At 37.9% G+C, this 27,681-nt stretch overlaps 12 protein-coding genes and 1 long non-coding RNA gene across 13 annotated transcripts in view; 7 read left to right on the plus strand and 6 right to left on the minus strand.

Annotated features, from left to right (window-relative positions):
* Window positions 1–2,507: 2,507 nt before the first annotated feature.
* LOC109581361 (uncharacterized) lies at window positions 2,508–3,097 on the minus strand. The gene is made up of 2 exons (XM_019995419.1): window positions 2,761–3,097; window positions 2,508–2,682 (listed from the first exon to the last, which is right to left on the minus strand). Exons 1-2 carry the CDS (start codon window positions 3,024–3,026, stop codon window positions 2,520–2,522), a joined length of 429 nt encoding a protein of 142 aa, XP_019850978.1. The 5' UTR covers window positions 3,027–3,097; the 3' UTR covers window positions 2,508–2,519.
* A 2,489-nt stretch (window positions 3,098–5,586) lies between these two features.
* On the plus strand, window positions 5,587–6,608 carry LOC109581363 (uncharacterized). The gene is made up of 3 exons (XR_002184599.1): window positions 5,587–5,665; window positions 6,064–6,227; window positions 6,596–6,608. It is a non-coding gene; the product is annotated as an uncharacterized LOC109581363 (long non-coding RNA).
* Window positions 6,609–8,538: 1,930 nt separating this feature from the next.
* Window positions 8,539–10,291, minus strand: LOC100634271 (geranylgeranyl transferase type-2 subunit beta-like). Its single transcript, XM_019995421.1, has 10 exons — window positions 10,250–10,291; window positions 10,091–10,201; window positions 9,840–10,040; window positions 9,588–9,693; window positions 9,490–9,542; window positions 9,326–9,436; window positions 9,159–9,270; window positions 8,929–9,017; window positions 8,802–8,876; window positions 8,539–8,699 (listed from the first exon to the last, which is right to left on the minus strand). Exons 1-10 carry the CDS (start codon window positions 10,250–10,252, stop codon window positions 8,556–8,558), a joined length of 1,005 nt encoding a protein of 334 aa, XP_019850980.1. The 5' UTR covers window positions 10,253–10,291; the 3' UTR covers window positions 8,539–8,555.
* Window positions 10,292–10,322: 31 nt separating this feature from the next.
* Window positions 10,323–11,077, minus strand: LOC100634393 (DNL-type zinc finger protein-like). Its single transcript, XM_003385885.3, has 3 exons — window positions 10,998–11,077; window positions 10,552–10,944; window positions 10,323–10,498 (listed from the first exon to the last, which is right to left on the minus strand). Exons 2-3 carry the CDS (start codon window positions 10,917–10,919, stop codon window positions 10,384–10,386), a joined length of 483 nt encoding a protein of 160 aa, XP_003385933.1. The 5' UTR covers window positions 10,920–10,944; window positions 10,998–11,077; the 3' UTR covers window positions 10,323–10,383.
* Window positions 11,006–12,174, plus strand: LOC100636407 (endothelial differentiation-related factor 1-like). The gene is made up of 6 exons (XM_003385901.3): window positions 11,006–11,104; window positions 11,147–11,198; window positions 11,243–11,320; window positions 11,499–11,581; window positions 11,759–11,852; window positions 12,000–12,174. Exons 1-6 carry the CDS (start codon window positions 11,027–11,029, stop codon window positions 12,062–12,064), a joined length of 450 nt encoding a protein of 149 aa, XP_003385949.1. The 5' UTR covers window positions 11,006–11,026; the 3' UTR covers window positions 12,065–12,174.
* Window positions 12,114–15,104, minus strand: LOC100636659 (U6 snRNA-associated Sm-like protein LSm2). Its single transcript, XM_003385903.3, has 5 exons — window positions 15,012–15,104; window positions 14,869–14,936; window positions 13,102–13,132; window positions 12,981–13,040; window positions 12,114–12,485 (listed from the first exon to the last, which is right to left on the minus strand). The coding sequence occupies exons 1-5, from the start codon at window positions 15,015–15,017 to the stop codon at window positions 12,312–12,314; spliced, it is 339 nt and encodes a 112-aa protein (XP_003385951.1). The 5' UTR covers window positions 15,018–15,104; the 3' UTR covers window positions 12,114–12,311.
* LOC100636532 (polyubiquitin-B) lies at window positions 13,413–14,801 on the plus strand. The gene has a single exon (XM_003385902.3). It carries the CDS (start codon window positions 13,506–13,508, stop codon window positions 14,649–14,651), a length of 1,146 nt encoding a protein of 381 aa, XP_003385950.1. The 5' UTR covers window positions 13,413–13,505; the 3' UTR covers window positions 14,652–14,801.
* Window position 15,105: 1 nt separating the features above from the next.
* On the plus strand, window positions 15,106–16,355 carry LOC100636911 (proteasome subunit beta type-1-B-like). Its single transcript, XM_003385905.3, has 6 exons — window positions 15,106–15,213; window positions 15,273–15,380; window positions 15,433–15,514; window positions 15,576–15,607; window positions 15,740–15,837; window positions 15,884–16,355. Exons 1-6 carry the CDS (start codon window positions 15,155–15,157, stop codon window positions 16,174–16,176), a joined length of 672 nt encoding a protein of 223 aa, XP_003385953.1. The 5' UTR covers window positions 15,106–15,154; the 3' UTR covers window positions 16,177–16,355.
* Window positions 16,356–16,845: 490 nt separating this feature from the next.
* Window positions 16,846–19,725, plus strand: LOC100634520 (acyl-CoA-binding domain-containing protein 1-like). Its single transcript, XM_003385886.3, has 7 exons — window positions 16,846–17,010; window positions 17,094–17,158; window positions 17,238–17,352; window positions 17,416–17,604; window positions 19,278–19,367; window positions 19,415–19,445; window positions 19,570–19,725. Exons 1-7 carry the CDS (start codon window positions 16,882–16,884, stop codon window positions 19,698–19,700), a joined length of 750 nt encoding a protein of 249 aa, XP_003385934.1. The 5' UTR covers window positions 16,846–16,881; the 3' UTR covers window positions 19,701–19,725.
* Window positions 19,660–20,756, minus strand: LOC100634645 (transmembrane protein 19-like). Its single transcript, XM_003385887.3, has 2 exons — window positions 20,418–20,756; window positions 19,660–20,365 (listed from the first exon to the last, which is right to left on the minus strand). Exons 1-2 carry the CDS (start codon window positions 20,743–20,745, stop codon window positions 19,734–19,736), a joined length of 960 nt encoding a protein of 319 aa, XP_003385935.1. The 5' UTR covers window positions 20,746–20,756; the 3' UTR covers window positions 19,660–19,733.
* A 35-nt stretch (window positions 20,757–20,791) lies between these two features.
* Window positions 20,792–23,571, plus strand: LOC100634771 (cilia- and flagella-associated protein 157-like). Its single transcript, XM_003385888.3, has 8 exons — window positions 20,792–20,984; window positions 21,040–21,386; window positions 22,324–22,431; window positions 22,485–22,752; window positions 22,807–22,950; window positions 23,013–23,150; window positions 23,215–23,324; window positions 23,380–23,571. Exons 1-8 carry the CDS (start codon window positions 20,853–20,855, stop codon window positions 23,453–23,455), a joined length of 1,323 nt encoding a protein of 440 aa, XP_003385936.1. The 5' UTR covers window positions 20,792–20,852; the 3' UTR covers window positions 23,456–23,571.
* On the minus strand, window positions 23,431–26,074 carry LOC100634894 (cholesterol 7-desaturase-like). The gene is made up of 5 exons (XM_003385889.3): window positions 25,195–26,074; window positions 25,019–25,147; window positions 24,646–24,768; window positions 24,054–24,230; window positions 23,431–23,797 (listed from the first exon to the last, which is right to left on the minus strand). The coding sequence occupies exons 1-5, from the start codon at window positions 26,041–26,043 to the stop codon at window positions 23,633–23,635; spliced, it is 1,443 nt and encodes a 480-aa protein (XP_003385937.1). The 5' UTR covers window positions 26,044–26,074; the 3' UTR covers window positions 23,431–23,632.
* Window positions 26,075–26,115: 41 nt separating this feature from the next.
* Window positions 26,116–27,681, plus strand: part of LOC109581364 (transmembrane protein 115-like) — a 4,091-nt gene continuing 2,525 nt past the window's right edge. Inside the window, exons 1-6 of the mRNA XM_019995422.1 lie at window positions 26,116–26,203; window positions 26,297–26,421; window positions 26,691–26,760; window positions 26,806–26,880; window positions 26,923–27,014; window positions 27,350–27,467. Coding sequence (XP_019850981.1) covers window positions 26,174–26,203; window positions 26,297–26,421; window positions 26,691–26,760; window positions 26,806–26,880; window positions 26,923–27,014; window positions 27,350–27,467 — 510 coding nt within the window. The 5' untranslated portion in view covers window positions 26,116–26,173. The remainder of the gene's footprint in view (window positions 26,204–26,296; window positions 26,422–26,690; window positions 26,761–26,805; window positions 26,881–26,922; window positions 27,015–27,349; window positions 27,468–27,681) is intronic.

Genomic DNA, 27,681 nt, shown 5'->3' on the forward strand with positions numbered 1-27,681 from the left:
CTGGTACACTTGACTAGTCATCTCATCAGGTCTATCAGTAGACAAAAGACATGGAAAGAACAACAACCTTTCTCCTCTTCTTTGAGTCTCTGAGGCACTGTCTCCTTCTATTAAGTTTGTCATTTTTAGAAAATATGGATTCATTTCTTGACAGAGTTCCATGTTCTTTAGGAAACAGATCAACATGTCAGGATCATATTTAGGGAAGAGTCTAGTCAGACCAGACACACTAACAATACCAGTATTGCTAGCAATTTTAATGTGTTCTTTAAATGTCTTGGGAGCAAAGAGAATCCCGTTTACCTCAGTTAGTAGTATACCCTTATTCACAACAACCCATACCTTGTCTTCACTTTTAAGAACACTGATCAAACCAGTTGAGTGCAACAAATGAAGAACATCCAAGACATCTTCCCTATTATCTGGTATAAAGTAATTATCATTGTCCTCACCAGCAGACATTACATCAGAGAGGGTCAGTATATTCTCTTTCCTTTCCTCCAGTAGACCATACATCATGTGACAGTAAAGACTCAAATTCCTCCCACTTGTACTACGAATGGACTCACAGGCACTAGACAACATTTTAAAGAAGAAATCCACATCACTCCCACCAAGCTTACGACAATCTAAGAAGACACTATCACACCTTTCCCTTATAATAACCTCCTTTATTTCTTTCTTTCTCCTCCTCTCAACAGGATTACTTATCTTATCCACATGACTGACTATTACAATAGCATAGCATTGATTAAGAGCTTTCTGTGCTTCATTTCTCACAACTGATAGCCATTGATGAAGCTGTTTGACTGCTTCCTTCTCCAATATATTGACTACTATCAGGAACACACCACCAGAACCTTGTAACAGATTCTCAATGACAGCACTGTGACTGGAGTAGTATTCTGAATGACCAGCAAAATCATGAAGAATGATGTTACCCAGTTCCATATGTTGTATTTTATAAGGAATGATGCCAGCAGTACAGGGCACTACCCCTCCAACATTTCTAAAGGAACCAAGAACAAAAGAACCAGTAGCTGTGTCATTGATGACATGACTAAAAGTGCTTTTACCAGCACCAGGATTACCCACAAAGAGGACGTTAACATAAGAATCAATTGGATGAGATAATTTTATATCACCAAACTTGTTAAAGATAGGAAGAGTACTGTACTGCATGAGTTTTGAACTGTGAGCCACCTCACTAAACCAGTTGTGTTTAGCTAGTTGTAATGGTGTTCTTCCCTTGTAGTCTTTAGCCAACGGATCACATTTACCAGTTGATAGTAAATATTCAAGAACTGCAGAATTACTGTAATAAGCAGCAATGTGAAGAGGTGTCTGCCCCTCATCGTTAACAGTCATTGGATCACAGTGTTTCTCATTGATGAGATACTTTACAATATCAATGTGATCAATGGCACAGTGAAGAACAGTTTCGCCCTTGTTGTTAGTAGCCATTGGATCACAGTGACACACATCAATGAGATATCTCATTGTATCAACATGATTACCTTCTGCAGCCCAATAAAGACAAGCCTGAGCTCCATCATCACATTCATGTGGATCACAGTGATATTTAGTGATGAGATCTTTTGTAACTTCTAACCAGCCATGCCTTAAAGACAAATGAAGTAGACTAGTGTTCTTCCATATTAGGCCATAAGTTCTTTTGATTTTATTTGGTTCCTTCACTAATGGTAGTAAGGAAACAGCTTCATCATGTTTGCCATCTCTAAAAGCAGCCCAACACTGGGTCTCTAACGAAGTAGTCTGGTGGGGCCAGACTACTAACGATAACGAAGACATTGTCTTGTGAAAGTTGTGATAGACTGATAGTTAATTGAATTCATTGCCACACCCACTAACTTAGGAATTTATTATCCATACACTACACACACACCATGATTACCAGTAACTGAATAAACTGATGGGGAGGAAGAAAATGAAAAATAACTATGTGCATACACAGCTGCTCAGCAATAATTAACTGTTAGTTAGTGCCTTAGAATTTGATTTTGTTCAGAAATTATGAGATGTGATGCCATGAGTTCGATCACTACAGTTAGCATTAGTGTTTGGCAGTTGCAGTGAATATCTGCCAATATCTACCATTTTGTTTAATTTAAAAAAACAGAAAGGGAGAGCAACAAAACAACTAGGTCAATGAAACAATGAAAGCAATAACAACTATGAAAAGAACAAAACCTAATAAACAAACACAATGAGGAGAAATGAATTAGTATTATTACTGTTATTATTAATTTAAACACAAAATAATTAACAAAGTGATTTATGATAAACACATACAAAAACAAGTAAATACAAAATAATAATAATAATAATAATAATAATTGTAATAATAATAATAATTAATAATTAAAATACAATTTAATAATAATAATAATAATGATAATAATAATAACAAAAAGAATTAAATGAATAAATAAAAAATAAAATAAAATAAATAAATAAATAATAATAACAATAACAATAATGATAATAACAATAACAAGTCAGAACGGAGACAAAGACAAAGAGCCTGAATGCAAGGCATCAGTGATGAGGGCTGCGTTACCTCGTTGAATGGCAACTGATAAGCATTGCATTAAATATTGACCAGCATTCACATCCCCTGAATAAAAACGAATCTTACGACCCAAGGACTTGATGAATGACCTAGACAAAGGACCAAGGGCACCAAATGACTCAATGGCCACAGGGACAAAAGAGTATAAAGATGGGAGAGTGCTGTACTTGGAGGTCTTCTTGGATTCTGCTAGAGCAGCAACAGCACCTGAATTAGAAACTGCCACAGAACGGTATGAGGGAGCTAGAGTGTCAGGGACTGTAGCGTCCCAAACCAGAGGCTTTCCACGTTCCCAAGGAACAAGGGTAAGACCATCAGGCCTTTTACCATCAGACCTAGAAAGGCCAGATGGCTCCAGACAAGAAGGAATTCCCGCGGAAGAGAGAGCTCGATGGAGGACATCGTTGATGGCTGCATGACGGTGGAAACGCATCCTACCCTTCTTACAGGAGAGCCCATGAAGTCCCAATGAGTCAATGGTGGCCCCACAGTGACGACATGTGTGAGGAGCACAGAGTGGGAGTCCTAATCTCAGAGCAACACAAATCCTAACAGACATATCATCCAGACGGAGACCAAGGGAGGAAATAGGCAGACACTGTAACCAGGCACCAGACTCATCAGCTGAAACAGCGATGAGCCTAGCACGATCAACATCATTCGACACAGACTCAAGCAAATTCGAGAGCAAATTATCAAAAGTAGCGTCCACCTGAGGTCTATCCCATGCAAACTGGCTGGATTCCTTATCATCAGCTGGGGGGGGGGGTTAGAGATGGGAATGGTTTAGACCAACAAGCCAAGGCCTCAGCCCGGTAAGGCAGAGAAGGAGCAATATTAGTGCTGGACAGAATGAGGTGAACGAGAGGAGCAGAGGCAGCAGCCGAGGACAAATAGCAGGAGGGTGCAAGCTGCTCTGCTGACCGAACCCCCAAACCACCCAGCCTGATTGGCAATGAGGCTTGGGTCCAGGATGAGTCAGAGATGTCAACAGATACATTCAGGACCTCACTTAACAGGGAACACAAGACATTATCATAAGTTTTAAGGGAGGCAGAGAGGAATGCCGGAGAAGAACGGAGTAGAAAAATGAGACAAGGAATGGAGAAGGAGTAACGCAGGAGGAGTAGAGAGTCATGTAGATGAAAAAGGGGGAGACGTTTCCCCAAACGACGAAGAGCATAAATTTTTTCATCTATGGCTAAGGTGATGCTGGAGGAATCACCAATGGGAGAACCTAGCAAAGAAGCGGAGCATGGTTGAGTCACCATTGCACCAGGGAGAGCTGAGTGTAGCGATGTGATACTGTCGGGACAATTAGAAACAATCTCACTCTTGTGGGGATTCAAAACTAGACCTATTGACTCAGCTTTCTTAAGAGCAGAGATGTCACAGCTCAAATCAGCAACTGAGCCACCCAAAGTAATGTCATCCAGGTAAGCTATACGTAATGAAGATTGGAGGGGGACGAGAAAACGGTGTAGAACAATACAGAAAAGTAGGGGGCCCAAAGGGTCCCCCTGTTGAACACCTTCGGAGGAGTTCAGAACACGATCTTCCCAGAAAAGGGAGGAAGATGCAGAGTAAGCTGAAAATACCATAGGGAAAATTGAGGGCCAGACATCCAAAGTAGCCCGTAACATACAGTCCCTCCTCACGGTGTTAAAAGCGTTGCGAAAATCCAGCTTAGCAACAGCCTCTTCAGAAGAAAGGTGGTTGAGAAAATTACGCCCAGCATGGACAGCAGCCTCCACACCTCCTTTAACCCCAAAGCCCAGCTGCAAAGGAGAAAAATAGCTAGACATATCCTCAGATACCCTAAAACAGGCAATTTTGGCTACCAACCTCCTGAGAACACAACCGACAGCGATTGGTCTCACACCACCACCACGCTTGTTCAAGGCAATGAGGCGAGCACCAAAAAAGAAGTGGCGGACCACAGGAGGGGTATGGCCCTCTAAAACAAGGGACGAAAAGGCAGCCAAAACAGTGAGGAACGGAGAATGGGGAGATTCAGGAGGGAATGCAGACAACATATCCTTAAGGTGTTGGGGGCGAAGGCCATCAGGGCCACCAGCGGAGCCTAAGGGAAAAGAACTGATGGCCCTCGCAACCTCAAGTTCAGAAACCGGGGATGGAGTGGGATCCACAGGAGAAGGGGGGAGTAATCGGGAGGAGAAGGGGGATGTTTGTCCAGGAGGGCCCGGTAAGTGTCTTCTCCAGACTCAGCGATGGATGAGTCAGAGGAGGCTAACCGGATAGCACCTCTGAGGTCCCCCTCTTCCAGTTTCCGAGTAACAGCAACTCTGAGATAATTATCGGATGTAGGAGAATGACGACGGGAGGAACAGGAAGAGGGGCACTGGCCCTCTGGTGGACTGTTATTATTATTATTATTATCATAGGGGTAGGAACAAACTAAAAGTTGGGGGGGCTAAGGTATTATTTATTTACAATCATAGGAGCATGATTTAACAATTGATCATTAATACATAGCATGTACAGAATTAATATTGTCCAAAATACTGGCGTCTATGCTCATTAAATGTAACAAATTTCTTTGCAATGTCCTCAATGTGTAAATCGTCTGTAAATTCTTTGTGTGTATGCAAAATAACTACATGATTAAGACGCTCTTGTGACATTGTGGAGCGCAAATAGTTTTTATATCTCCTTAATGTCGAAAATCTACGCTCAGCTGAAGCTGATGTTAATGAAGTTGTTAAATGAAGAAGTAGAGCCTTGTGTATTTCTGAAAAAAATAAGAGTGCATGTTCTTAGAAGCTAAGCTAGTGTATTAATAGTTTTATAAAACGAATCATCACACAATATGCACACATACATTTATAAGGATTACCTAAACTAAAGTCTATAGTGTTGATAATAGTAATACATGTATATCACTTAAAGTTGGGAGGGGCTAAGCCCCCCTTCAATGAAAGTTGGGGGGGCTTAAGCCCCTCCTGCTCCCCCTGTTCCTACCCCTATTATTATTATTATTATTATTATTATTATTATTCATAACAAGAAATATAACAGAATAAGGTGGACAAGAAAATATAGCAAGATAAGGTAGAACATAATATTAATAAAATAAAATGAAATAAGTCAATAGTGAGGTTTGATAAGTTTAATGTTTACTAGTGAGGATAGATAGTAATCCCCGCTCCATCCTCCAGATTAATGGTGCGAATCTTAGTTCTGGTGCCTCTCACACATAGATTGGTGGCCCTTAATAAAGCAAATGAAAGTCTAGTGCGTATCCAGTAAATGACTGTGCTGTATGGTTGATCCCACTTGATAGACAGTTTGTCAGCCATACACTTTAAAAAGGTGTTTGTCTCTGGGCCCAACAGACCATCCACTGTCATACACAGAGGAGTTAAGCTACAGTGGATTGAGTTACAATTATTATTATTATTATTATTATTTATCATCATTATTATTATTATTATTATTATTTAATACAGGTGATGTCACTGACAGTCCCAGGTATGTATGAGTATCAATTGGAGTCACACTTTGAGCACTACTGCCGAATGAATGGAGGGCAAAGATTAGCATTTGTACCTGTAGTAGCAGGTGGAGAGAGAGCCTGTCATATTCACTACACTACAAATGAACTCAAATTAAAGTGAGCATCTTTAGCTTCACATGCATACCATATAGTGGAAGGACTTAATTTGGCGAATTGCTAAATTCTAGCGATTGGTGAATTTTAATTTGGCAAATTTTAATTTGGCAAATTTGTGGTCATGTGCCATTGAGCAGGCACCTAATGGCTCAAAATGGCAGATTTTAATTTTGGTGAATGGCTATCAAAACATCAAATTTAACTCCCTCCTAAATTTTCCACTGTACGGTACTTTGCCTTAATTTAATCTCCTTGAGAGCTAATTTTTACTTTCTCTTTTTTGACACTCTATCTCCATCACCTCTATCTTCCTTTCCCCTTTCTCTTCCTCCATCTTTCCCTCCTCTCCCTCTCTCTTCCACTGGTAGTGAAGGAGAGTTATAGTATTATTAGATGGAGGTGTTGAGTATTGTGGGTATGTTAGTGATATTACACGTACTTGGCCTGTCAATGGAAGGTTTACAGCTGCACAGAGAGACCTTTATGAAGCTGTTCTGAGAGTGAAAGAAGCTTGTATTAAAGTTAGTTACTGTTATTCTTATTGCCCCATTGCTCTAATACATGTATTGTTGTCAAATTTGTTGTTGATATTAGGAATGAGGTTATAATCACATTATATATTACAGTTATATTTAAATACAATTACTCCATTTTTATTTGTGTATTGTTTTTGATATTACAGTGTTGTCAAGTTGGTGTAACACTAAATTACATTCACTCAGTCTCAAAAGAGTTGCTACAAGAAGAATTGAAAAGTGAATGCTATACCAATCATTCATATTTAGAATTAGATATTTTGCCTACTGATCTAGATGGACCAGATTTAATTCAAGTATGTATCAAAATTTTACAATCTATCCCTTTCATATTTTTAATAAATTATTTTAAAATTTTGCCAGGCACTCAATGGTTTGTATCCTCACGATATTGGGCATTATTTAGGAATGGACATACATGACACGCCCCTTCTGTCTCATAACGTGGTTCTTCAGCCTCATATGGTAATTACTGTAGAACCAGGTGTCTACGTTAGGAGGGACTTCCCCATTCAAAACCACATCAAAGCTAAAGAGTGAGAAAATGGCTCTGAAATTACCCCAAATTTTTATTGCATTTTCTGATACATATTGATGTACTTATGCTGTGTAGAAAGTTTGAGCTGATTCCAACTTTAATTTTTCAAGTTACAGCCATTTTAAGAAATGCCAAAATTTTGAAAAATACCCAAGGCTGTAGCCCATGGTTTTTTTTCTGAAAAATGGCTCCAAAATCACTCCAAATTTTTATTACATTTTCTGATGCATATTGATGTCCTTAAGCTATGTAGAAAGTTTGAGCTGGTTCCGACTTCAATTTTTCAAGTTATCACCATTTTAAGAAAATGCCAAAATTCTGAAAAGTACCCAAGGCTATAGCCCATGATTTTTTCTGAAAAATGGCTCCAAAATCACCCCAAATTTTTATTACATTTTCTGATGCATATTGATGTCCCTAAGCTAAGTAGAAAGTTTGAACTGATTCCAGCTTTAATTTTTCAAGTTACGGCTATTTTAAGAAAATGCCAAAAATTCTGAAAAATACCCAAGGCTATAGCCCATGGTTTTTTCTGAAAAATGGCTCTGAAATCACCCCAAATTTTTATTGCATTTTCTGATAGGTATTGATGTACTTATGCTGTGTAGCAAGTTTGAGCTGATTCCAACTTCAATTTTTCAAGTTACCGCCATTTTAAAAAATGAACCAAATCTGAAAAATACCCAAGGCTTTAGCCCATGGTTTTTTCCAAAAAATGGCTCTGAAATTACCCCCAAATTTTTATTGCATTTTCTGATAGGTATTGATGTACTTATGCTGTGTTGCAAGTTTGAGCTGATTCCGGCTTCAATTTTTAAAGTTACCGCCATTTTAAAAAAATGAGCCAAAATCTGAAAAATACCCAAGGCTATAGCCCATGGTTTTTCTGAATATTGGCTTCAAAATCATCCCAGATTTTTATTACATTTTCTGATGCACGTGAATGTCTTTATGCCTCATGTGGAATGTTAGTATTATTTTTATTATTTTAGGTTTCTTGGAGCTGCTGTAAGAATTGAAGATGATGTCCTCATTACTTCTCATGGACCTCAAGTACTGAACAAAGGGACACCTCAAACTGTTGAGGAAATAAGTGCATTAATTAATTAATAATTAATTGATTAATAATAATTAATTATTGTAAATTTATCTATGATATTAATTGTCACTAATTTATTTTATTATTGCAATTTAATTTTTTGTATGCAGATTAAATTTATTAAAAATTATTATTATTATTAATCAATTCAGTAATTATTCTTTAAGTAGTTCATAGTCTAGTTCAAGTCTTTCGATAACATTTTGTGGTAGACAGAAAATCAGATTGACTCCTTTGATCTGTCTATTGCCTAGCAATGAGAGACCAGCCAATCCAAATAAGGTATGAAAAGGATCAACCTTTAAAAAAGAAAAATAAAGTCGTCTTTGTCTAATACTTTCTTTTACCAAAATTAAATCAAATTTTAATTTAAAATTAAATTAAATTTTCAATTTTTTTACCATGTCTCCTGGTCTATCAGAGAATCCTCCTGTTTCATCATCTTGAGTTGCCATTATGAACTGAGTGAGTCTCTCCTCCAATGAGAAGGTACATTGAAGCTACACTGTACAACATTATGAAGCTAACCTTATCAATCCAGTGTATCCTACCAATGATACTAAGAGATGCCAGAACCCACCAGGAGTAACAGACATCAGGTAATTTCTCAGGACGACCTAAAAAATAAAATAATATGCATATTTCTACATTGAATATTCTTGAGGTTTTGATGAATTAACTTTGATGTAGAACTTTATAGTCTCATACAAGGTAGTATACTAAAAATTTACAGAGTGTTATGCTAAAAATTTACTGACCGTTTAATCCCCCAGAAGGAAGCTGTCGCTCACACAGCCACCAGCCTAACTGGTCCGCATTGATAACATCTAATCTTTTACAAATTGCTAGTGACCCTACACAACAATATACCTGCATGTAGAGATACCACACCCGTAAAATATGGCGTAATCTCGACCCGTCTCACCTGACCAGCGTGTGATTCAGAACCTGGTATGACACCGAATCCTCCATCGAAATTCATACATGATGATATAAACTGAACTGACTTCTCAATATCAACAGCATCAAGACGACCCTTGAGATAACAATAATAATATAATTATTTTAATGTTATAATATTTTTCGTACCAGAAGACTGAGAGTTGCTAGTGCACAGAATGAAAATCTGGTATCAACTTCGCCTACAAAATTATTTCATTCATATTCTCTTGATTACAGGGGCTTACCCCATCTATCCCCAACAAAAGAGCCGTCAGGTTGCTGGAGTTTACTAACAAATGAAACTATTCTGTCTTTATCAATCAGAGACACTGAATCATATAGTATTAATATCTATTAATTACAACAAATGAATTTAGTAAGGAATCTTTAAAGTAATGCATAAATTATTCACGTTTAACATCATTTATATAATTAAAGGAAAATAGCTGAAATTAGTGAGACATTTTAGTACACACAACTAAAAATGTTATTATTACCTGTACAGCGCTCAAGGTGTACAGTAAGTGTGGGTCGTGGTTCACTGCTGGTCTAAAACCACCCGTATCTTTGTCAAAGCAGCTCATCACGTAATCTAAAATCTCTGTTTTATTCATACGATCCAATTGACCAATAAGATCCATTGCTGTAAGGCACCAGTAGATTCCACTAACACGCAAAAACTCGGTCATGCAATAATCCTATTCATAAATAAAAATTAATATTAATGATGATGAACAGATTGTCTCACAAGGTCATCTTTATTCTTTTCAAAAGTTTCAATGTATGATGCGTGTTTTTCTAACAATAATTCCTGTAGCTCTGGCCTATCTGGCAACTCTACATCTTTTACTGGAGTCCCCTGTGAAATATAAAACGGAAAATAATGTAGCAAAAATAGTCTTCTCACCATTTCTTGAGGCTACGCCCACCTGTGTAATCTAATCAGCCACTCCCACTTTACACACGTGCAACAACGTGGGTAATGCTTTATCTTTTTTCACAACAAATTAAATTAATTTACACAACCAATTAATCTTATTTTCAGAAAATTTCCTTTCCAGCAATCTCTTCTAGAGTCAGTTCAAAAGTGTCCTTATTTTCTTCAGTCATTCTTTTCACAACTTCACCTTTTTCAGCCAATATTGTTTCTATATTCCTATAAAATTAATAGCAATGTCATTTCATGCAACATAAAATACATGTACGTACTGTTTCTGATCTCCAAACCAACCCAGATTATCAGCTATAAGATGAAGGCTTTTACAAGATGGGCACCTCACAATGACCACTCCGCTATCATAAGCCTGCTTTGAAAACTGCTTGGTAGATCGGGTCTGGCACACATTACAAGTATATAGTAGCTGCAGTCTTGGTTTAAGTGAGCCGACCCTACTCTTAGTAACACTGCCAGCATTTGATGACTCGCAGAATCGTCTGCTTGGGAGATAATTGGTTGCTAATGATGGCCTGATGAACAGTGAAGTGTTAATTCTGCTAAATCCTTTATAAAAGGCGATTTTATGATAGATATAATATCTCCATTGTAAAAGTGATCGGTTGAAAAGCCTGAGTGGCATATTTGATGGTTTCTGAATTATATTTCTGTTAAAAATTAAAGATAAATAAAATGTCTTATTTATTGTCAGCCATCTTACCTGCTGCGCTTTATTTGGAATCAAACAAGATGGCTGAAGCTGGCTGGGATGATGTGACATATTTGAGGAAGAAAACTCCAAAAGCAGCTGAAAGCAAGTCTGAAAAGGTACAGCAGTGGTGTCTATTTGATAAATAATAAATTAATTAGGCTGTAAGCCAAGCTTTCAGGAAAGGAGAGGAAGTAGATACAACCAAAAAATGTAGTTATAAATTTATTAATAATTAATGTTAACTTTCTGCACAGTTACTGCTGCTACTAACAAGCAGAAGGTTGCAGCTAAAGACACGGCTAAACTGGACAGGGAGACTGAAGAACTGAAACGTAAGTGTGCATATATAATAATAATAATACCTTAGTTTGATTATACTACATGTACTGATGCGTAATCATAATGTATATTTACCGGTATGTGTATATGCACATAATGTCGTTTATGAATTATGCAGGAATGTTATTTTTTATATTTTTGGTACTATTAGACATATTTTCCTAACTTTAGATGAGAGAGTTACACTTGATTTTGGTCGAACTCTACAGCAGGCAAGAACAGCCAAAGGAATGACTCAAAAAGACTTAGCAACAGTAAGCATATTAGCCACATAACATTACGCCATCACTTGAACATATACTGGGAAAACTCTGTAGTGTAGTGTTGATTGTTTCCTTAAAAATCAATTATCATGTTAATAGTGTGTGTACAACTGTTCTAGAATATTCTGTAGTACTACACTTATGGACTTGTTTTTCACTTTGTCTTAGAAAATAAACGAGAAGCCTCAAGTTGTTAACGACTATGAGAGCGGTAGGGCCATACCCAATCAAGCCATTATTGGTAAACTAGAAAGAGCAGTAGGTAAGAAATAAGCACATAACACAATACATGCGGTCATTGCAGCATAAATACCCTGCTTATATATTTTGAAGCAATGTATATTTAAAAAAACTATTAACAGTATTAATTGTACAGCTGCTAAATGTATGTTTGTCTTTTATGTTTTAGGAGTGAAATTGAGAGGTAAGGATATGGGTAGCCCTCTTAACCCTCCTGGGTCAAAGAAGAAATAGGGAACGTCCCAAAGACAACGAACCAAGTGACTATGTACATATTAATCAATTTATATTATCGTTTGAAACTATTTTATGCTAATAATAATAATAACAATAATAATAGAAAATGTTTCTATTTTAACTTAGTGACTTTACAGCCTAAAATTTTTTATATGTACATAAGCATAATTTTAAACAAAATCACTGACAATCACCAGCTATAATAATAATGATAAATGTAGATTGATTACATAATTGCTAGTTATTAAGTGGTTGTCACTGCAGGGGCGGCACTACCTGCACTAGCAGCCGGCTGCTGTTTTCCTTGTGCCAACTCTTTACGAGTTGCGTCTTGCAATAGTCCGGTGTCCACCTCTTCGGCTGGCAACTGGACGTACCGTATCACCGACCCACGTATAAAACAATTCTTGACCGAGAGCTGTAATAAAAATAGTATCAGTTAAGTGACATCATTACAACTGTTACTATTATTATATAGACTATTTAATCTATGTGCTATTTAATCAGTCACTCACTGTAGTGTAGGTACACTGTTACAAGTGCTATATAAACTGACTTATATAGTGTAGGTAATGCATTGATGCACTGTGACAGTAAATATGGTACACTATTGTTGTGATATCATGTGTCAAAGGAAGAGAGACAGTGGTCTGTATCATTATTAGTGTTTACATTCTGACTAATACAAGGAAGCCAGTCACAGACAGGTGTGTGTCACCTGATTCTGTTATGACTCAGCTCGGCATGCCTGATCTATAATTAGACAGAGAGACATGCACAAACGGATAATAGCTACTATGTTATGTCCTGTTAGGGAAGACAGTTGTTGGGTTGGGTCAATGGGGACATTACGTGTAACCACAAAATAGTAACACAAAGGATATTGCTAATTAGTAATACATTAGTACTTTACCATGTGCGGATACTTGTCTGGATCTGGGATACTAATATCAGTCAGTTTGATATTGAGATACTAAAATAATGAAATAAAATTACTAAGTTGCCTTGACGGCTTTTTATTTAATCAATCTAACCTGATCCACTGAATGCAGTGTCCCATGAATACTATTAGGAGAAAGATATGAGTAATGGTGACATGAATGTGAAATGTGTGTGTGTGTTGATTGTATTCATTTTGGGAACACAAGTAATCAAAATGACAGTGCAAGTGATGCATGTATAAAGGAAATAACATCGCCATTGTTCTATTTTAACGTACCCAGTAATTTTGAAAACAGGCCTAGGAAAAATACGGTCAAAGTGATTGTGCAGCTTACCTGATACTAAAAATAGAATCACGTGACCCTACCCCCTAGTTGTTATAAAAAGGAAAACTGGCGCCAAAGCGTCATTCATCGCCTGCCTCGCCTCAAGAAGACAGCCTCTCTTTTCTTACCTGAACTTACTTCATTGTTATAGCCTTCCATAGCCACAAAAGATGCAAATCTTCGTGAAAACACTTACCGGAAAGACCATCACCCTTGAAGTTGAGCCTTCTGACACAATCGAGAACGTCAAGGCCAAGATCCAAGACAAGGAAGGAATCCCACCTGACCAGCAGCGTCTTATCTTCGCTGGCAAGCAACTTGAAGATGGCCGTACTCTTTCCGACTACAACATTCAGAAGGAGTCTACCCTTCATCTTGTTCTCCGCCTCAGGGGAGGAATGCAAATCTTCGTGAAGACACTTACCGGAAAGACCATCACTCTTGAAGTTGAGCCTTCTGACACTATTGAGAACGTCAAGGCTAAGATCCAGGACAAGGAAGGAATCCCACCCGACCAGCAGCGTCTTATCTTTGCCGGAAAGCAGCTTGAAGATGGCCGCACTTTGTCTGATTACAACATCCAGAAAGAATCCACACTCCATCTTGTTCTCCGCCTCAGAGGAGGAATGCAAATCTTTGTCAAGACTTTGACCGGAAAGACCATTACTCTTGAAGTTGAGCCTTCCGATACCATTGAAAACGTAAAAGCCAAGATTCAAGACAAGGAAGGAATTCCACCCGATCAGCAGCGTCTTATCTTTGCTGGCAAGCAGCTTGAAGATGGCCGCACTTTGTCTGATTACAACATCCAAAAAGAGTCTACACTTCATCTTGTTCTCCGCCTCAGGGGAGGAATGCAGATTTTCGTAAAGACACTTACCGGAAAGACCATCACTCTTGAAGTTGAGCCTTCTGACACTATTGAAAATGTTAAAGCTAAAATCCAAGACAAAGAAGGAATCCCACCCGATCAGCAGCGTCTTATCTTTGCCGGAAAGCAGTTGGAAGATGGCCGTACTCTTTCCGATTACAACATCCAAAAGGAATCTACACTCCATCTTGTTCTCCGCCTCAGGGGAGGAATGCAGATTTTCGTAAAGACACTTACCGGAAAGACCATCACTCTTGAAGTTGAGCCTTCTGATACCATTGAGAATGTCAAGGCTAAGATCCAGGACAAGGAAGGAATCCCACCTGATCAACAGCGTCTTATCTTTGCTGGAAAGCAGTTGGAAGATGGCCGTACTTTGTCTGACTACAACATTCAAAAGGAGTCTACACTTCATCTTGTTCTCCGCCTGAGGGGTGGTTTCTAAACTACTCTCTACTGGATCTGCCATAAAACTTATGAACATTGTTATCTCCTTAACATTGATTTTTGCTTAGATATGTAGTACATAGTTATTTCCTTAATACAAACAAAAGAAACTTTCATTATTATTAGACATAACCATTGAAAACAACAATAGATAATAGAAGTTATAGTAGAATAAATGAGCATGTGATACTAGATGTTCACAGGGTTGTGCTAACCTCAAATCATTTTTTAGTTCTACAATGACTTCTTTCCCCACCAATGATTTAAAAAATGAATAGAACAGCTATTGAAAGACACAATACATAACAAATGCAGTCAATGATACAAGAACATGGACAAAATTATTCTTACAACTCACTGGCATTGTGCCAAATGTCAGTGCCAAACTTTTTCCCAAAAATAGCCACTCCTTTTAATTTTGGTGCAAAATCTAATATTTTACACTGCGCATGCGCAAATCAGAGGGCGGGGCTGTAGTGTGGCCTATGCATATGAAGGAAAATGGAGGATTACAGAGCACCAGTAGAAGTCCAGTGGTCTCCATATTCCTGGAATGGAGGGTGAGTTGGAACATTAATTAAATCATTACCAAGCATTTTAAAATGAAAAATACCTGTAGAACCGTTCTAGCTGTTTCTGGTGAAGATTTCTCAGTCATTGCTTCAGACACACGTCTCAGCGAAGGATTTCAAATTTACTCACGTGACTTCCCCAAGACCTACCAACTGTAAAGTTAATGTATAATTTGTACTAATCGTATTCTCTCGTATGGTTTTTAGTGGCGATAATGTAGTCCTTGGTTCATGTGGTTTTCAAGGTGATGTCACTACACTTAATAAGGTCATTGAAGCACAATTGAAGGTATTAGTACATTACATGCCCATGCATCTTCATACCTACTCTCTTTTCATTCCTCTCTCAGATTTATGATCATATTTACCAGAAGAAAATGAGGTGTGTGGAAAACGTTAATTTGGTGGTAAATCACCATCACAAAACCCACGATTTTGTTTTATTCTGACTAATAATGCAACTGTAGAATCTCCAATTTTTAACACCAATATTATTACCTTTATTTCATTGCAGCTGTGAGTCATTAGCTCAACTGCTCTCCACCATTTTATACACAAGACGTTTCTTTCCCTATTACACATACAACATACTCGCTGGCCTCGATTCTAAAGGTAAACTATAATAAATTTCGAACGATAATCTTATAAAATTTTATAGGTAAAGGATGTGTTTTTAGTTTTGATCCCATTGGTTCGTATGAGAGAGAAGTATACAGAGCAGGTGGATCAGCTTCTTCAATGCTCCAGCCATTGTTAGACAACCAGATTGGTCTGTTGAATCAGACTGGTGTGGAGAAAAAACCGCTCTCCGTTGAGAAAGCTGTCCAGCTTGTTACTGACGTGTTTACTTCAGCAGCAGAAAGGGATATATACACTGGAGATGGGATTAGGATTAATATTATTAGTGCTGATGGAGTGGATATAAAAGAAGTGCCACTTAGGAGGGACTAGATGAATTAATAACTGAGACAGGGGATCAAAATTCATTAATTTTAATAATGTGTAATTATTAATAACTAGTAATAATTATTATTGGTAGGCGTGGTCTTTAGCGTGTAAGATAAGATCATGAGCAAAGTTCATGTTTCATGAACTTTTGGACTTTTGCATGAACTTAAATATTTTATGAACATTTCAATGTGATAGCATGAACTTGCATGAGCAATAATGAATTGCATGCATGGCACAGCATATTCTTGGCTATGTAATTAACCAAGTCCAGCGTGCTCACCTACCTACAGTTGCTAAGTTACAGTTGCTAGGTTACTGCTGCTAAGTTACAGTTGCTAAGTTAAAGTTGCTAGGTTATGGTTGCCAAGTTACTGTTGCTAGGTTACTGTTGCTTGGTTACAGTTGCTAAGTTAAAGTTGCCAGGTTACGGTTGCCAAGTTACTGTTGCTAGGTTACTGTTGCTTGGTTACAGTTGCTAAGTCAAAGTTGCTAGGTTACGGTTGCCAAGTTACTGCTGCTAAGTTACAGTTGCTAGGTAACTGTTACTAAGTTACAGTTGCTAAGTAACTGTTGCTTGGTTACAATTGCTAAGTTACAGTTGCTAAGTCACTGTTGCTAAGTTACAGTTGCCATGGTATGCCGTGCCCCGCCCACATAATGCATCATTAATTTTTAACTCCGGGAAATTCCCGCCACAAGGCAGCAATGGTGGAACAAATTGATGTGGAAGATGTTGACTGCTTGTTTCAGAGAGCGGCCGAGCGAATGAGGAGCAATACAAACCTCCAGCTAAGTGATGAACAGAGACTAGAGCTGTATGGATACTATAAGCAAGTACTGATGATAATGGAAATGTGCAAATGAACAAAAAATAAAATAATTATTATATATAATGATAATTATTTGAATCTTCTTAGGCCACTGAGGGTCCCTGCACTTCAAGAAAACCAGGTTTCTTTGATTTCACTGGTAAAGCTAAATGGTACGTGAAACTGAAATAATTAAAATTACAATATTTTATATAATTACAATTCTGTTAATATTATTATTATTATTTTCAGGGAAGCATGGAATAAATTGGGTACTCTGTCATCAAGCAAAGCTAAAGAACAATACGTAAGACTAGTCGATGGGATAGATCCAAGATGGAGAGACTCTGATAAAGATGAAGAGAAAGTGAATAATAATAATAATATACTTTATTGATTCAAGCAAGCAATTGATGTACTTTGCATGCAGAGTCATTCAAGTGGGAATCGTAGTAATCTAGCTGGCCCTGTGGTGAGTAGAATGGCTGTCAAGGAGGGTGAAGAAGACAAGCTAACCGAACTCCAGAAGAAGATTATTGATTGGTCAACTGAAGGCAATGTAGAGAGAGTAAAGGAGTGTATAGCTAATGGAGAGAGCACAGAAACTAAGGATGAGAATGTAAGTATACCAGCAGCCAGGAGTAGGATCAATTTTGTATTAAAAGTATTAATACTTTTTCATCATTATTATATTACAGTATTAAGTAGGAGTATATATTATTATTAGTATTTGCTATTACAAAATTTTTATATGCAAAAGTGGGGAATTCTTTCTGAGCTATTTTTAATGAAATATACCTACTATATAGTACAGGGACTTTGAAGTGATTTTTGAGCAACTTTAAAAAATTCATAAAAAATCTAAATTTGATCAGAATCAGTTCAAACTCTCTACACAACATAAGACCATATATATGCATCAGAATAAATCATAAAAATAGAAAATTCTCTCCTTTTTAATTTCGGTGAAATTCGGCCGAAGACACTGTACTATAGTACAGGGACTTTTGCCCAATTTTTGAGCAACTTTAAAAATTTGTATATAATCCAGTTTTGATCGAAATCAGCTCAAACTTTCTACACAACATGAGACCATGTATGTGCATCAAAATAAATTATAAAAATGAAGAATTCTCTTCCTTTCATTTTTAGTGAAATTCAGCCTACACCCCTGTACTATAGTACAGGGACTTTGGTCCCATTTTGAGCAACTTTAAAAATCCATAAAAAAATCCAATTTTGATTGGAATCAGCTCAAACTTTCTATGCATTATAAGATTATACATCATAAAACTGGAGAATTTTTTGGTCACTTACATGTATGACAAAATACCCTGTACCACCGGTCTTTGGCTAAATTTCAGAGCAACTTAAAGATCCCATTTGGATTGGAAACACTTCAAATCATTTTTGATAAAATACTATGCATTATAGACTCATTTTAAAAATAACTAGGTGAATGTAAACATTGAGGGGGCGAGCCATCAATTCACATTGTTTGATAAGAAGATTAAAATTATAATAAATCCAGCTCTTAGCCTGCATGCATATTCAGACCCCGGCCTCATGGCCGGGGTCTGAACAGAGCAAACACACCAGCTAACACAGCCAAAATAATCCAGTAAAAGAGACAAGGATGAACCATCCTGTCACTTTGAAAAAAATGTGCCAAACTAAACTTTTAATCAAGCTTCCATCAATTAACATCTTTTTGATATAAAACTACTGAAATAAAATCAATCCAGCTCTTAACGTGCATGCATATTCAGACCCCATCCTCATAGTCTGGCGTGGTCTGAACAGAGCAAACCCACTATTTAACACCACTGACCAAAATGAACTGTGACAAGCTAAACTTCTAATCAAGCTTCTCTCACAGTTTTAATTTTTTCAATGAGAGGACTAATCTAGAGGAGTCTTAGATCAAACTACTTTTAAGTTCTTCAGCCTTTAGAAATGCTTTAGACAGCCCCTCTCTCTTATCTAACTGTTAGAAACTCAATCTGAGTTTGTCACGTTAAAATTTCCGCCATCTTGCTCTTCTTTGACCACACCCTCTAGATTAATTTTGCCCACGTGGTTCAAATTTATCAATAATAGAATACTAATTTAATTTTCGTATTCTTCCGTTCATAAACAAGATGTAACGCAAATAGACCTAGACAGATTAGTGTGGGTCTCGCTCATGCTCGCCCCAATTATTGACTTTGAAACATCCCATTTTATTGTCCTGTGCAAGTTTTTAAAAAGATGCTATGAATGAAATGATAAAATTTAATGTTTTATTATTAGGGTATGACGCCACTACACTGGGCATGCGATCGTGGTTATATTGATATTGTGGAATGTCTTATTCAAAATGGAGCTGATGTTCAAGCAAAAGTATGCAAGCATGTATATTTATGCTAACTATAAGATTTTCTGTACAGGATAATGATGAACAGACTCCACTTCATTATGGTAAGCAGTTTTATATGGTGTTACTTTTCTATACATTATTGATTGAATTTCTTGCTATTTCAATTTTTAACTTGCAACTACATGTATATATCAAGTTCATGCTCTCCCTTTTTTTCTCTCTTAGCTACATCATGTGGTCATCGCGATGTTGCTCTCTTTCTAATCAAATCAGGAGCAAACGTCACAGCAATAGACAATACTGGTCAATCACCAGTTGATGTTTGCGAACAAAATATCAAAGATATATTCAATTGAATAATAATAATGATAATAATAATAATACTGGTCTTAAGTTAGGAGTACTGCAATGAATGGGATCAAAATAGCAGTGAGACATGATGATACTAGATTGACTCCATTATTGCTCAAAATGTTATACCCAGAGATATGCTTGGTCCCTTTCTCCCCTGGACAGTGTATAATCACTCCTTTATTCTCATCATAGCCGGTATACTGGAGTGTAGCACCTAAAACTGAGTCTATTAGTGAACCAAACAATCCTCCCATTAATCCTAATGGTATCACAATCCACTGTGGAGTGGATTGTGACTCTGATGAGTATTCATAAGTTGAGAGAGCCTGAGTTATATAATACACAGTCCCCATGAATAATCCACCACTGCCACTAGCTAGGAGACCAGGTATGGAGACTCCACCGTTAGTTCCTCTTGGTACTGGTCTCAGATTTGTAATCAGTATGGGTCTCAGTCCTAGGACAGAGCCAATCTCTGATGCCCACGTGTCGCCACAGCAGCACGAGATGGCACCAAGACCAGCCAAACGAAGGATTGCTGGAGCATTAATAATTAATGGACCAAGGACTAACCCTCCTCCTTCTCTTGATATGTATAGCAAACACAGTGATGCTGTGCAGGCAGCAAGTCCATTGCATAAAACTTGAATCCAATCCCTTGCAGTCCCTACATTTATTATGCAATTTAATTAAATCTATGAATATTTTTATTGCAATACCTCCATCTTCCTTGGCCTCAAATTTAGCTTTCTCTCCTTTCCTCCATTTCGTGAGTCTCGAGGATGAGAGAAAGAAAGCAATCATGCACGCACAGAGAGAGGAGTCGGCTAATGTCAGAGTGTATCCTACAATAAAAGCCACTGGACCAGCAGGTGGGTCCAGTGATTTCCTCAGTACACCATACAGGGAGACTGACAAGGATAAAACCACTGCAACTCCCCATCTTAAAGAAGTAATGGAGTCTCCTCTACCAGTTACTATCAGCCATAGAGTCAGAGAAAAGACGAATAAAATTCCAAAGCCCAGACTAAAGTAAAAGGCTCTCATTTTGGAAAGAGGCGGGGCTCGTAAGTGGGTGTGGTTATTTAACGCCCACGTAGCGTTGCCTAGTTACCACATTGCAGCAACTCACCAGCTAAGAGCTGATAGTGGTGATGCCTCCCAAGAAGAAAGGTGGGAAGAAGAAAGGAGGGAAGGAGAAGGGAGCCAAGAAAGAGCCTCCTCCTCCAAACAAGATTGAAGAAGAGCCCTTGAGCGAATTGTCAAAAGAGTTCTATCTCATTCAAGTAAAAAAAAAATTGTATTAGCCCGGCATGCTGACTGCCATTTTCTCAATCATAGATTCGTGACTTAGAGGAGAGAGTAGCTAGATATCAATTGAAATGCGACCACCTCCAAACCACTAACGAGACACTGCAGAAGAAACTAACACAGCAATTAGAAGACCAAGAGCACATCATTGCACTCCTAAACAAGAAGATACAGGAGCAGACAGAGCAGTTTGCTGAGCTTGATGACCAGCTAGTGGCACTGAGACATGAAAAGGAGACCGAGAGAGAACGATTGATGAGTGAAATATCAGCTATTAGGGAGGAAGCTCAAGACCGCCTTGATCAGTTGACAGCAGAAAATACAGTCCTGCATGCCACACTGGACTCTCTAGAAGAATTTAAAGTTAACAAAGAGAAGTGAGTACTACTTGTACATGTACTCTACATTAACAGTTCTTATAAATAACAATACATAAATGCTCTTAATTTCATGCATCTCAGTGAAAAATAATACCTACTCAGAGGCGTATTTAAGGGGGGGCTGAGGGGGCTTGAGCACCCCCCTCAGGGCTGGGCTCAGAAAAAATTACTGAAGTCCTGGACTCTTGCATCACTACCAAGCCTCTTAGCAAAGTTATCTAGCCCCCTGATCATGATTTCAGCAGTTTCCAGTGCTTTAAGGAGCAATCAGAAGTACCAGTAACATAGCAGTATCACTGGCGGATCCAGAAAAATTAAAAGGGGAGTTCCATTTCACTTAAGTAGGTGTAGCTCATTAATTTTAATTAAAATTTGGGTGTAGATCTAACTAATAAAATGGAGGAAAAGTGATGCAAACTGACTGCAAAGAATCCAAAGATACTGCAAAAAGACAACTTCTTCTGCCAAAGGGGGGGGTTCCATGGAACCCCCCTAGATCCGCCACTGAGTATGCTTGAAATGATCTTGGCCCCACCCGTAATTGTCGAAAATGCAGGAAAAAGCCGTTTTACCGCCGTAAAAGTGGATGTGGCCAAAATCGCGGCGCGCTTCGCGCGCCCTCAGCACCCCCCTTCTCCAATTCCTAGATACGCCCCTGCTACTTCTATTACATTGAATATACCAATTGTGTAATCTAATACTGTGTTTACACTAGCTTCTTTAACTGAGTCAGCCTTGTTTAAAGTGGGCTAGCACAGTTTCATTTGATAGTGTAAATAGTAACCAAACTGAGCTGAAGTGAGCTGGGCCAAACCAGGCCAGCATGGTAAGTACAGCAGGACCAGCTCAGTTTGGCTCAGCACGGTTTGGCCCAGTTCCGTAGTGTAAACGTAGTATAAGCTGATCTTTCTTCTCTCTCTTTGCATGTGGTTAGGTTGGAATCTGAGCTGAAGAGCAAGCAGGAAAGGATTGAGGAGCTCAAGAAAGAATTTGACGAGAAAATATACTCATTAGAAAAACAAGCTGTCCTTGACAAAGACAGGTACAGTGCTTATAGCATTAATTTGTACTTTAATTATTGTTACATTATATTAGGCTTCGGAAAGAAATGGTGTCAAAGGTCAACTCAGTTGCTTCAGAGTTTCGTAAAGTCTCGGACTTACAAATGGCCGACACAACGAAACGAACTATACAAGAAAACATGTCAATCGGTCGCCAGTTGCATCGAATGTCAGACAAGACAACGGAGCTAATGAAAGAGAATGAGAGACTGAAGGAGAGGGAGAAAGAACTGTGCCGACGTATGGAAATAATGGAAGCAACGGAGAGAGATGTGACAAGAAAGAATATTACCAACCAGAGAGTGAGTTTGAGATTTAAAAAACGAAAAAAAACAACTTGTTTCCTTTTGCTGTAGTTCCTGGAGATCCTTCGTGAGAAGATACAGGAGCAGGAAGCTGTGCTAAGTGAGCATAGTGACTGCCATGATGAGATACTTGCACTTAAAAATGAGCTGGAGCAAGCTCAGTTTACAACAGTGACACTCACACAGCAAGCAGAAGTAAGGAAAAGAACTTGACTGCAATATAGTTAACTATACATGTGCTTATACTGTATTTCTAGGCATACAAAAGTAGCATGAAGGGACTAGATGCAGAGCTAAAGGAAGTTCATAAGGCTCACGAGAAAACTAAAGATGAAGTGAAGAGTCTTAAAGCGCTGCTCCAATCTGCTACTTTCACACTCAAATCAACCCTAATGGTATTAGAACTGCAGACTAAATAAAATATTACACTAATTCATACTGTGTCTGTGTATATTGCAGGCAAGCCCTGAGGATGAAACAAATAGAGACCCACTAGTAGTGACATTACTGGATTTACTAAAAGCAGCTCCTAATGGTAGGACAGGGAGCAAGAACCAAATAGGAGGAATGTAAGGAATTCATGGAACATTATTATTAATTTTTATTATTTTTATTTTTTAATAGTACTAGTTATAAGCCTGGTGATCTGGGGCTAGTTCCTGGACATTTGCCGCCGCTTCAGTGTCAGCCAAAAAGATAGAGAAAACTATTTTTTATTATAAAAGAAGCAAAAAAACTAATCAACTGTTAATTGTATGAATCTTTACAAAATTAATTGAAGAAAAAATAAAAGAGTTCCTAATTGTGTGAACACTACAAATTCAAGATTAAATGGCGATGAATTGAAAGATGTGAAATAATGTTAATTATTATTTTGCTACCAGGACAAATCAGAATCATTCTTGAAGCTCATTTTGACGCTATTCTCAGTATAGAATTGCTGAAACCAGCGACGATGGGCCAATATCAAGTGGTCCTCCTTCACCAATGATGGAGTGCCTACATATCGCTTATTAACCCAAACCAAGGCATCACGCTCTATCTATTAGTAAAGAGAAGGACATGTGTAAAAACAATACATTGACACCATTGGGACCACACTACCTGTCCTTAATACAGAGGTGTCCTCATTTCAGAGGTACTTTTGTATAGGCTTGTACCAATTGGGATTTGGGTGATTACAAAATATCCTCATTATAATTTATAGTGTTGTTTTAGTATGGCACTATAATAGGTTTTAGTTTTAGTCATCGTTTACTAAAACAACACTATTATAAAAGTATCTATCTAAAACAAACTTGAGTTGCATCTCCTTTCAGCAAGAACCATGTTGCAATAAAAGTTGGTATCCACCAATCACAGTATATGTAGTGCGTAAATCTTTGCAGTAATGGCTCCTCTGGTACAGTGGTCTGTATGAATATCCCTTTTCCAATGAAATGCTTAAAATAGAGGAGAACAACACCAGGACCAACCTATTATACATGATAGCATTGAATTTTGCTATTAAAATTTAACTCAGAGACATTAATATTTTACAACAAACATGCATGTACATAGCGTAAGGTCATTGTAAAATATAGTGATTTCACTGTTTTTAGACCTATACCATGTACATAAAAAGCATTGGTTCAAACTTCCCAGGAGCATCAAATCATCAACTATAATTATATCAGAAGACATCTTCACCAGAAGTGCAATAGTACATGTAGCGTAAGGTCATTGTTAAGGTCATTGTAAAATATAGTGATTTCACTGTTTTTAGACCTATACCATGTACATAAAAAGCATTGGCTTAAACTTCCCAGGAGCATCAAATCATCAATTATAATTAAATCAGAAGACATCTTCACCAGAAGTGCAATAGTACATGTAAACTATTATTATAACCTGATCGACTGATACATGGAAATCTAATGGCTTTATCCTCCATCTTCCAAAGAGTTTATTGATGAGTTTGAGCTCCATGTGACCAACATGAGTCCTTGGAGGAGGACAAGCCTCCCAATTAACCTAATAATACAATAATTATAATAGTTTAAATAATTAATTTTCCTAGAGTGGTGATTTAATTGACGAAGTCATTAATTAAATCACCAACCATCAATCTAGAGTATGCAGTCATAGTAGAATGAGACAATTAAATTTTAGATAAAAGATGTTATTCAAAAAAATAATATCTTACAAATATTACTAGTAAGTAAAAGGATAATTACGAAATTTTTGTCTCTAAAAAACTTAAAGCTATTTACTTATTCCCTACCTCCCATTCGTGTGTTATGATGCGTCCAAGCCATGTTGATTTCCTAAATTCAGTATGGCAGCCAGCTTGAACGCCAGTCTCATGAATTGCTTTAAGATGAGAAACATCGGCACCATTCTCTGAAATGTCCTACACAAAAATTAGCATTAATCATAGTATAATTAATTACTGCATACCTCCAAGTGACAGTTAATGTAATGGACCGAGCGACCACGGTACTTCCATTGTCCTTTCTTTATCTCTTGTAACTCTGGTATCATAAAATATGGGTCACGGCCCTCCGCATCATACCAAACTAAAATAAGACCGTTCACTTCTTTAGACGGCCACACTTTTATTTTTACAAAATTCGGAACTTTTGCTGCGTACGGTACGCTGGTACACTGGCCCGTCTCACCGTCAAACTGCCAGCCGTGAAACGGGCACTCGATGCAGTTTCCATACACACGGCCGCCTACACCTAGATTAGCTCCAAGATGAGGGCAATAAGCGTCCGTCACAAATACTTGCTTCTTGTCGTCAGAGCTCCGAAAGACTGCAAGGTGCAACCCGTTCATGCTTATTGCCTTGCTGCAGCCCGGAGAGAGTTCAGAGGAGCGCATCACCTCGTACCAGCCGTTAGGATAAGGAGGAGGAATGTCACCGACTACTCTCTTCCTCCGGACCATGTTAGCAATCTCTTTCTTTGTCTTTCCGGGAGTTTGGAGGTAACCTATGTCTCTTTCCGCCGGCTTGAAGACAATGTCTGGAGTTCCGACGAGAGCTTGGTAGAGCTTGTAGAGGATCCATGAGGTGTAAACGAGGGCTCCAGCTATTGCAATCCAGCGGAGAGAGCTGGATAGCTCCAGTTGTAGCAGGGAAGGGGAGAACAAGTCTATGAGTTTAATCGTTGGAGAGGTACAGGTTGTGTTGGCCTTACATTCTCCGTCAAAGCTTCCAATACTAGTCCTGTATAGGTGGGCTATGGAGAGAGCAGCTAGCAAATGAAAGAGACCAAAAAGCAGAGCTCCCTTGCTCATCGCCATCACACCACTTGTGCCGATTTCACTGGTAGGTGTGGCTCAATCAATCAACACCCACGCGTTAATCAATAAATTTTAGCTCCGCCCTCAAGAAATTGTCTCCTTTTTATTTCTCATTTTTGAACTTATTATTATGCAAGCAAGGTTTCGTGCTGGCCTATTGGTAAGCTCTATTTACACAGGGAATGGCCTACTAATAGTAGATATTTTGAATTTATTTAAATTTTTAAAATGAATTAAATTTCTTGCTTTTTAGGGTGCCTTACAACAGTTTGGGAAGGTCTCAGTGGTTCCTAAACTCCTTTGCTCTTTGTTCCCCCTATTGTATTTGATTGGATACATACCAGGAGCTGAGGATAACCTACTAGTGACACCTGGATTGTGAGTGAGCATTAATTAGAATAACAACCAATAATAATAATAATTTTGCTCAATTAATTTATATGGCAGGGGATGGGGGAAATGAATCCCAGTTTTGGGTTTTAATGAAATCATTAGTTGAATAATAATAATGAATACTTAATTATCACGTGCATTTGTAAGATTTAATTTATCCTTTTGCATTTCATTACTCATTATAATCAAACTATTATTTATTAGAATTTGATAATAATAATAATAGTTATTGTTATTGTTATTTTTATTTCTAGTTTGGCTCCGCCTCATGCAAAGCTATGGACTATTTTAACTGCAGTGTTTTATGAAAACAGCATCATTTTAGTATGACAATAATAATAATATTGTTACTATTTTTTATTTTTTTAGGTTTTCCTTGATATCGTTGCTTTGGTGGGTTTTTCGTTACTTCTGGAGCCCCTCTGGGGTTTAAAGAGATACCTAGTGAGTTTGTTATAATTTATTTTATTTTTAAAATCTCAATAGATATTCTCTTGTCTTGTTGGGTGTGTCAGTATGGTCTCTGTGGCAACGGTTTGTTTTCTTGTCTACGTGTGCTCTGGTTCAATTCAGATACTGTGAGAGAGAGAGAGAGGGGGGAGAGAGAGAGAGAGAGAGAGAGAGAGAGAGGGAGAGAGAGAGAGAGAGGGAGGGAGGGAGGGAGGAAAATAAGGACAAATTTAATGTATCATTATAAATTTAGACTAGTCACTAGTGTTACATGTAGAAAGTTTGAGAGCACAAGTTTTTGAGTTGAAAATATATATGTTAGCTTGAGCCCCACGTGCAGATATGGGGTCTGGAACATACATGTACATGTAAGGTCCTAATTTTGGCAGCCCTCGGGGGGGGGGGGGGGAGAAGATTTGAACTAGAAATTGATGTGCATGTATTATATTATACTTTTTTGTAGTTTTTTAAAGATTCATGGTTTCATTGGTCTGGTCTGTGGTTATCTTGTTGCTGTCAAACAGGCTCATCCTGACAGTGTGGCTTTCCCTCCTCCTGCCCCTCCCACTCTCAGAGTAAAGGTAAGAAATACCTCATGGATGTAGTATACATGTACATATACATGTGTAGCCATCTATGGTCATGAAGAATGAACTTTTAAACAAAATTGGGCCAAAGTCTCTGTACTATAATAGTACAGGGTCTTGAGCCAAATTTTGCCAAAATTGAAAAGTAGAGAATTCTTAACTTTTGTAATATTTTCTGATACATATACATGTTCTTATGTTGTGTAGA

The sequence above is a fragment of the Amphimedon queenslandica genome, unplaced genomic scaffold (assembly GCF_000090795.2).
Source record: "Amphimedon queenslandica unplaced genomic scaffold, v1.1 AMPQUscaffold_13445, whole genome shotgun sequence".
Taxonomy (NCBI): Eukaryota; Metazoa; Porifera; class Demospongiae; order Haplosclerida; family Niphatidae; genus Amphimedon; species Amphimedon queenslandica.

Bases quoted from the DNA above. Each gene is read 5' to 3' on its own strand.
- LOC109581361 (XM_019995419.1), bottom strand. From the start codon at position 3,026: ATGCGTTTCCACCGTCATGCAGCCATCAACGATGTCCTCCATCGAGCT. The intron at 2,683-2,760 runs GTACAGCACTCT...TCCTTTGTCTAG, and splicing joins GAATCCAAGAAGACCTCCAA to GTCATTCATCAAGTCCTTGG.
- LOC100634271 (XM_019995421.1), bottom strand. The intron at 9,694-9,839 runs GTAATAATAACA...TGTAATTAATAG, and splicing joins ACACCTTGAGCGCTGTACAG to ATATTAATACTATATGATTC. The intron at 9,543-9,587 runs GTAAGCCCCTGT...ATAATTTTGTAG, and splicing joins TTTTGTTGGGGATAGATGGG to GCGAAGTTGATACCAGATTT.
- LOC100634393 (XM_003385885.3), bottom strand. From the start codon at position 10,919: ATGCCACTCAGGCTTTTCAACCGATCACTTTTACAATGGAGATATTAT. The intron at 10,499-10,551 runs GTACGTACATGT...TTAATTTTATAG, and splicing joins TGGTTTGGAGATCAGAAACA to GAATATAGAAACAATATTGG.
- LOC100636407 (XM_003385901.3), top strand. From the start codon at position 11,027: ATGGCTGAAGCTGGCTGGGATGATGTGACATATTTGAGGAAGAAAACT. The intron at 11,321-11,498 runs GTAAGTGTGCAT...TCCTAACTTTAG, and splicing joins GGAGACTGAAGAACTGAAAC to ATGAGAGAGTTACACTTGAT. The intron at 11,853-11,999 runs GTAAGAAATAAG...TTTATGTTTTAG, and splicing joins TAAACTAGAAAGAGCAGTAG to GAGTGAAATTGAGAGGTAAG.
- LOC100636532 (XM_003385902.3), top strand. From the start codon at position 13,506: ATGCAAATCTTCGTGAAAACACTTACCGGAAAGACCATCACCCTTGAA.
- LOC100636659 (XM_003385903.3), bottom strand. The intron at 13,133-14,868 runs GTTAGCACAACC...TTCTCCTAATAG, and splicing joins GAACTAAAAAATGATTTGAG to TATTCATGGGACACTGCATT. The intron at 13,041-13,101 runs GTTAGATTGATT...TCATTATTTTAG, and splicing joins CACTGCATTCAGTGGATCAG to TATCTCAATATCAAACTGAC.
- LOC100636911 (XM_003385905.3), top strand. From the start codon at position 15,155: ATGGAGGATTACAGAGCACCAGTAGAAGTCCAGTGGTCTCCATATTCC. The intron at 15,515-15,575 runs GTATTAGTACAT...TTCCTCTCTCAG, and splicing joins TCATTGAAGCACAATTGAAG to ATTTATGATCATATTTACCA. The intron at 15,608-15,739 runs GTGTGTGGAAAA...ATTTCATTGCAG, and splicing joins ATTTACCAGAAGAAAATGAG to CTGTGAGTCATTAGCTCAAC.
- LOC100634520 (XM_003385886.3), top strand. From the start codon at position 16,882: ATGGTGGAACAAATTGATGTGGAAGATGTTGACTGCTTGTTTCAGAGA. The intron at 17,159-17,237 runs GTACGTGAAACT...TATTATTTTCAG, and splicing joins TTCACTGGTAAAGCTAAATG to GGAAGCATGGAATAAATTGG. The intron at 19,446-19,569 runs GTAAGCAGTTTT...TTTCTCTCTTAG, and splicing joins ACAGACTCCACTTCATTATG to CTACATCATGTGGTCATCGC.
- LOC100634645 (XM_003385887.3), bottom strand. From the start codon at position 20,745: ATGAGAGCCTTTTACTTTAGTCTGGGCTTTGGAATTTTATTCGTCTTT. The intron at 20,366-20,417 runs GTATTGCAATAA...TAATAAATGTAG, and splicing joins TGAGGCCAAGGAAGATGGAG to GGACTGCAAGGGATTGGATT.
- LOC100634771 (XM_003385888.3), top strand. From the start codon at position 20,853: ATGCCTCCCAAGAAGAAAGGTGGGAAGAAGAAAGGAGGGAAGGAGAAG. The intron at 20,985-21,039 runs GTAAAAAAAAAA...TCTCAATCATAG, and splicing joins AAGAGTTCTATCTCATTCAA to ATTCGTGACTTAGAGGAGAG. The intron at 22,951-23,012 runs GTAAGGAAAAGA...CTGTATTTCTAG, and splicing joins CACTCACACAGCAAGCAGAA to GCATACAAAAGTAGCATGAA.
- LOC100634894 (XM_003385889.3), bottom strand. From the start codon at position 26,043: ATGGCGATGAGCAAGGGAGCTCTGCTTTTTGGTCTCTTTCATTTGCTA. The intron at 25,148-25,194 runs GTATGCAGTAAT...ATTTTTGTGTAG, and splicing joins ACATTAACTGTCACTTGGAG to GACATTTCAGAGAATGGTGC. The intron at 24,769-25,018 runs GTAGGGAATAAG...TTGTATTATTAG, and splicing joins TCATAACACACGAATGGGAG to GTTAATTGGGAGGCTTGTCC.